The following is a 6,729-nucleotide window of genomic DNA, read 5'->3' on the forward strand; positions in this document are numbered from 1 at the left end:
GAATTGCACAAAGGGAAAGATTACTAACAATGGCCCTTCCTAATGTGGATAACAGCTGATGTCCAGGTATGGGAGTTGTATAATAGCCACATTCATCGAATTAATAAATATTCTTATTAAGGGGGACCAGCTACCTGGTGCACCTCAGAATGTTTATATATTACTCAAATTTATATAGTCACTCATATGGATGTTCAGATGATGGAATTTACTGGAATTTATTTATGTATTTTAATTTTAGGAAGGCTCCTAAATCACTCTGGAAGGCTTACGTAATTTCAATATAAATGCTTTTGCTATCCCCCAAAGGCACAACCATGGTCCAAAAAATCAAGGTGCTTTCCACAGTGTTACGATCAAAATTCCATCCCTTCTAAAACAGGCAGATCTTTGATTACATCATCATGGATGCCATCTCGACTTTCTGGATCACACACTCTGCAGATTCCCCTGCATCTATTCCCATGTTTGGGGGGGGGGGCAATCACCACATTTGGGATTCTGAAAATAAGTTTTAGGTGTTTTCACCAACTTGGAAGAGGATGTACAAAGCACCAACTTATCTGAATTTGACCAGTTCCTTGCATGATCTCTGCTTCTTAAATGATCATGACTGTCTCTGGTTACATTTCTCTTTTTGGGATGTGTGTGGGGGGGGTATGTCCAAATAAAGTAGCGGCAGCAGTGAAGCATTTTTGTTTTCTGACGAAGTTTATTGGAACCCCTTGAAGACCATAGAAGTGGTTATGGGAGGCAGGGCTTTACCACTGCTGACTCCCATTTTTAAAATGTAAAAAAAAAAAAAAAAAGAAAATCAGGGAAATCAGAAGCTGGTGTGCACCAAGGAAAGTGTTGCCAGCATATTGATATCTACCGGCACCACATTGGGCACATACTGTCATTTCTCCACTTTTCCTCTGTCACCTTCCTCAGTTTATCCAGAAATACCTCTGCAAAGGAAGGAGTTCTATCAATGAGACAGGTGTCTACAGATACTTGTTTTGAAACTCCTCTCCTATCATATCCCTGCCATCTGTTGACTTAGCCAGCAAAAGAAAGAGTGAATTTATTTATCGCACTAATTAAATAACCTGCTTTTCCAGTCTCACGGACAAACCCGGCCAAAAAGAAAAGGGCGGAGTGTCCGCTTGCCATCTGAAAGTACCAACCTCAGATTCCAACACGTTACATAGGCTTTTAACCGTTTCCTCTTTCTGCTTTTTTCCTCTTGCTCATGAGTTGCTAGATGTGGGCGGGGACAGTACAGGCGTTTGCAGCAGGGTTTAAAAGGAAGCTGCTACAAGAGTGTCCAAACAGTGAAGCCTCCTCTGTGTAAAGCTGCAGTGGCTTCGAAAAGAAGAGCAGAAAGAAAGAAGGGCTAAAAGGAAGAAAAAAAAAAAAGCAAGGAAACAGCAACATCCCTCAGGGGAATTCCAAGGAGGCTACAAGTCAAACAAAACAGCTAAAAGAACTTTTCTTCATCTGCCAGAATCAGCTATTATTAAGTTTTTCTTTGACCAACAGCTGAATTTTCGAAGCAGTCTGAATTTAGGCAGCATCATCTGTGAAATCAATTTGAAAAAAAAAAAAAAAACAAGGGAGCTTCTATTTGCAGAAGGAGAATCAAATTTTTACTGGATTCCCCATCACCACCAAAGAATTGCGTAGCCTTTTTCTGAAGCACAACCATCCACAATGAGCTCTGAGCAACTGGTGAACGATGTGGAGAAAGGGAGCATAGTTGTAATCCAGGAACCCTCCCAGAAAAATAACCACTGGAAGTGTCTCAGCATCTGTTCCTTCTTGCTTCTGATTGGGGCCGTAACCGTGTTTGCCCTCTTGCAACTGGACGCATTTGGATCGTCTGAAAAGGAGGTGAGTAAAACGAGATGGGTAAAGAGTGAATTGCTTGTGGTGAAATGAGGCCGGGTAAACTTTGCAAACAAGCGATCCTTCACTTTAGGATGATGAAAAGTTGGGTTAAAAAAAAATCTCCTAAATAAAGGAAGGAAAAAAACGTCAATAGCTGTATTTCGAGGAGAATGAAAATTGTGGTGATGATGAAGTTGAAGATAATATTGCACATTATATAGCAAATTAGCTTTTTCCCCAGAAGTTCAACGCTTATTTGACAGTTCTAAGAAGAAATAAGGGAAAGCTGATGGTTAACACTGTTGGCTTAAAATATTCCCAATAAAAGGAATTTAAAAGATTAGATAGATGATAGATAGATAGATAGATAGATAGATAGATAGATAGATAGATAGATAGATAGATAGATAGACAGATAGATTGATAGATAGATACATATTACTCTCCCAAAATACTTATTTTATGCAACAAATAGTTGCTGAATCAGTCACTTGTTGAAGGCATGTAGAATTGGCCTGTATGACTAATGCTTGTCAATCTTTCTGGAGACCAAATGGATGATCAGAAATCAATATCCATGGGCATAGTATATTTAATAAAAAATGCCTCTTATTTTCTATGTGCTTACAGGGTTTTTTTCTGTTAATCTTACATTTCAAACATGTTTATTTAGTAGACATTTATAACTGTACTTCTGCCAATTTTTTAATACAATTAATACAATAATTGCATTGATAATAGCAGTGGCATTACTGCATCATCCTTATTAATTTCTTTTTCCCATTTCTTTTCCAGAACTCTAAACTACAGGGAAATTCATTTTCTGGTAAGTATTTCTAAGCAGTGTTATTTTCTTAGGAATTTTTTTCCCAACACACTAGTAATGCTCCATAGATCTATTATTATTACTATCTTATATTCCTTCATTCCTATGCAGTCTTGATATTTACTATAGTGATCGGGAATAACAAGAATTGAGACATAGTCCAAAACCAATATATATATATTGCTAAAAACTTAATGCTTAAATATATAGAATTACCATCTTCCCAATTCTTTAGGGAAGATGATCAAAAGGCAGGAATGTCCCACTGAATTAATTGAAAAGATTCAATTAATTAATTGAAGAGATTCAATTAATTAATTGAAGAGATATAACTCAAGTCTCATAGTATTTGCTTGTCACAGGCAGTTTGACTATATTAATTCTCTACCCACTGATAGAAAATACAATCTAAGTGTTGATCCACTCTAACTATGACAAAAGTGATTGATTTTGATGCATTATCTGACGCTCTCTCTCTTTTTTTTAATTTTACAGAACATCTGCCAGACACAATGAAAGTACAAGCCTTGAAGTCTGGAAAACCAGCTGCCCATGCTATTGGTGAGAAGACATTTTAAATAGCTTGAAAGGGGTTGCTGGAGATGGGCTTCCCATGTACATAACATGTGTGGGCTTTTCTGATTTGATGAAAATAAAACTCTTGGAAAGAAGAAACATTTATGACATTCTGCATAAGAGGCAGCATTTTGAGATAAGAGGCCATTTCAGTAACTATGAATTCCTGCCACACTTGCAATTGACTATGTCCAACAAGAAGCTGTTGGATGAAACACAGACCTTAAGATGAAAGAAAGGGGAGGTTTGTACTAATAATTTAGACTTGCCTTAATTTGGCTATGATTCTCTCCAATCATCTTAGATGGTTTTTTATTATGTAAGTGCTTAAGATGTGAGAGGATGGTCAGTAAAAAGTTATCCAGTGAGCTCCATTTCGCAACTGAGTCTTCCATAGCATAGAATATCTATCATGAAAAGCTTTTGCTTAAGAAAACATTACAAGCCTTGTTGAAGTTGTCCAATGCAGCCTTTCTCCTATAGGAGCAGTGACCAAATTTGGAGATGTCAACCTTATGCACACATTGGCTCAAGTCAGGTTGCCTGAAGGTTTCCCCTATCGGGACCTGGTTTTGTGCTCTTAGGCCTGCCAAGGCATTAAATACATCCCAGTTCCACTAAATCTCATAGCAGTTTTCCCCAGTTTGGCATCCTCCAGATGTTTCATACTACAGCTCCCACAAATTCATGGGCTATCTTAGAATCCACAGGATTGTGAAAGCTGCACTTGAGCATACCTGGAAGGCACCTGAGGGAAATCGTGACTCAGAAACAGATACAGAATAAGGAATTCATTCTTCTTTAAGTTGACCAGTTCCTCTTCTTAATACTGATTCTTTTTTTACTTCACAGCTTCTTCCCATCATTCACCACAACTGAAGTGGACTACAGATGTGCTTCCTTCCATTCTGGAGAATGGCATGCGGCTGGATGAGAATGAAAACTCCCTTATTGTGCCTTCTACTGGATTGTACTTTGTCTATTCTCAGCTTTTGTTCCACAAAGACCACTGCAAAAAGCCTCTTCTGCTCACCCACAACATCACCCTCTGGTCCTCAGAGTTCAGCTTCGAGGTAGAATTGCTAAAATCCATTAAATCTGTCTGTGAAGATGCCTCCAGCGATAAAAAATTGTGGTTTGAATCTATTTATCAAGGGGCTGTCTTCAAGCTGAATAGAGGAGACCGCTTGCTGTCCAAAACAAATCTCCCTGAATTTCTGGACTTCACTCATTCAACCCAGATTTATTTTGGGGTCATTGCTATGTAAGAAAAAAGACTTTATGATAACAACCACATGTTTGTAATTCATGTACTTCATGTATCTTCATGGGGGGGGGGTTCAGCTTATAGAAAGATCCCCAAAACTTATTTGTAGGCAGGCAGTATAAGCATCATTAGTGTGAGTCGCTTTTAAATGGTCTAAACTTTTTATTTATTAATATTTATTTATTGAGCTTCTAATATAATCTTGAAACTTCAAGCCTTTTTTTTTCCCCTGTGTCGGAGATCCTTGCAAAAAGAGACTGCACTTTTACCGGCAATGAATGCATACACGTGGAACAATGTAGTTGTGATTCCCCATTAAGTGGGTTCATGTTGATGAACCTATGTTTGGGGTATTGTAAAAATGCGTGTGTGGCTATCTCTAAGCAGGATTTCCATTCCTTTGACTCCCAATCTAGGTTAAGATTTGAATATTTACATATATATATATACATATATACTATGTATATGTGATATTATTTGATTGTGTTGATTTAACCATGTATATTACATGAATTATCCTGAATTTTGGGTAGTAGATAATACTGGGCTATGGATCCTGGTATTTGTTCCCCAGCCAACAGTACAGTCCCATCCAAGTTTATTTGGAAAGCTCCTAACATTCTCTCTTGGATTGTACTGTTTCAGTCTGATGTCGGAAAGTCTGACATTTTTGGTATTTCATTGGCACCTTACAGGTTTTCTGCAGAAATGCCTTACATTACTGTACAGGGTTGCCATGAAAAAAAAGGTTTTTTTAAAGTATTATAAATATATATATTTTACTAGCACATGGCTTATTTATTTATTTATGTATTTATTTATTTGTCTATTTATTCTGTTCTGAATCTCTGCTCAGCAGAAAGTGAAAACACATTTTGTTAAGATAGAGACATGTACCTTGGCTTGACTCTGTATTGAAAGATCTCTTTGAATGAGGCCAAACAATAAAATGAAATTTTGAAATGGACCGCATCTGCTGAGAGTTGTTCTGTTCGGTTTGATTTTTAATCCTGAGTGATAATAACTTCAGTCTGAAATCCAAGAATACATCTTTAGCATCCAAAGAAATATCATAAGGATAAGGTACAATCAACTAAGTTCTTCTTGAATATTACAGTATTGTAGAGGGATGAACAGATGGACTCAATTTAGCCTCTCCACAATAATAGCTGTCTTCCATTGGCCCTATTGGGTATTCTGTCCCTGTCTTGTTTGCCCCTCCCCATTCCCCAATTGATACTTATACATGCTAGGCAAACACAATTTCTCATTCCAAAATAAAGGTAAAGGTTTCTTCTGTCCAGTCGTGTCCAACTCTAGAAGTTGGTGCTTATCTCCATTTCTTAGCTGAGGGAACCAGCATTGTCTGAGAATGCTTCCATGGTCATGTGACCAGCATGACTGTACGCTGAACGCTGCTACCTTCCCAGTGAAATGGTACCTATTTATCTGCTTGCATTTGCACAGTTTCAAACTGCTAAGTCGGCAGGAGCTGGGGCAAGTAATGGGAGCTTACCCTATCACGCAGGTGCTCGGGTCATAAACCTGGATTGCCAGCTGACAAGATAGACGTTTTTAACGCTGAGCCATCACACTATCAAAATGTTACTAACCTATGCCATTACAATGCACTCCAAGATAACTCATAAATTGAATAAACATGGCTGCAAATTATACTCCCATACAGGTGACCCAAATTAATCCTTGTTGCAATATGACTCCTTCTCCTCTCCAAAATTTCAAAGGTACTAACATAGCTAGTCTGTAATAACAACACAGGACCCTGTAAGACCTTTGAGGCTGCAACTCCAATTTACAAAAGGCTCTCAGATGAGCCCTCAGTGGATTCCAAACCACAATTTCAAGACATGACTCAGAGAAACCAGAATATGATGAAATGTCACCTAGCCAATTCTCTTATCTGCAAAAGGCTGATTGACTCAGTTGAGAGGCTTATTTAATTTTTCAGAGCAGTCCTTTTCTGTGTCTTTCTTTGGCAGGACATCTTTACAGGAAAACTCAACCATTTATAGCAACTTGCTTTCTGCTAGATGACTCTGAATCTCTACAAAAGCATTTCTCAACCTTCATAACTTCAAGATGTACGAAGTTCAACTCCCAGAATTCTCCAACCAGTATGCTGGCTGGAGAATTCTGGAAATCCACAGAAGTTGAAGTTTACAGATGT

General features: G+C 38.0%; 1 protein-coding gene across 1 annotated transcript; it reads left to right on the forward strand.

Moving 5' to 3' along the window:
• Positions 1-1,134: 1,134 nt before the first annotated feature.
• On the forward strand, positions 1,135-5,508 carry TNF (tumor necrosis factor). Its single transcript, XM_039355370.1, has 4 exons — positions 1,135-1,875; positions 2,668-2,698; positions 3,194-3,259; positions 4,127-5,508. Exons 1-4 carry the CDS (start codon positions 1,696-1,698, stop codon positions 4,540-4,542), a joined length of 693 nt encoding a protein of 230 aa, XP_039211304.1. The 5' UTR covers positions 1,135-1,695; the 3' UTR covers positions 4,543-5,508.
• Positions 5,509-6,729: the final 1,221 nt, after the last annotated feature.

Source organism: Crotalus tigris, unplaced genomic scaffold (assembly GCF_016545835.1).
Source record: "Crotalus tigris isolate CLP2741 ecotype Arizona unplaced genomic scaffold, ASM1654583v1 scf7180000018682.9941245338:1185362, whole genome shotgun sequence".
Lineage (NCBI taxonomy): Eukaryota > Metazoa > Chordata > Lepidosauria > Squamata > Viperidae > Crotalus > Crotalus tigris.

Excerpts from the sequence above, each read along its gene's own strand:
- TNF (XM_039355370.1), top strand. The coding sequence starts at position 1,696 with ATGAGCTCTGAGCAACTGGTGAACGATGTGGAGAAAGGGAGCATAGTT. Across the intron at positions 2,699-3,193 it reads ACAGGGAAATTCATTTTCTG|AACATCTGCCAGACACAATG; the intron begins GTAAGTATTTCT and ends TTAATTTTACAG. Across the intron at positions 3,260-4,126 it reads ACCAGCTGCCCATGCTATTG|CTTCTTCCCATCATTCACCA; the intron begins GTGAGAAGACAT and ends TTTACTTCACAG.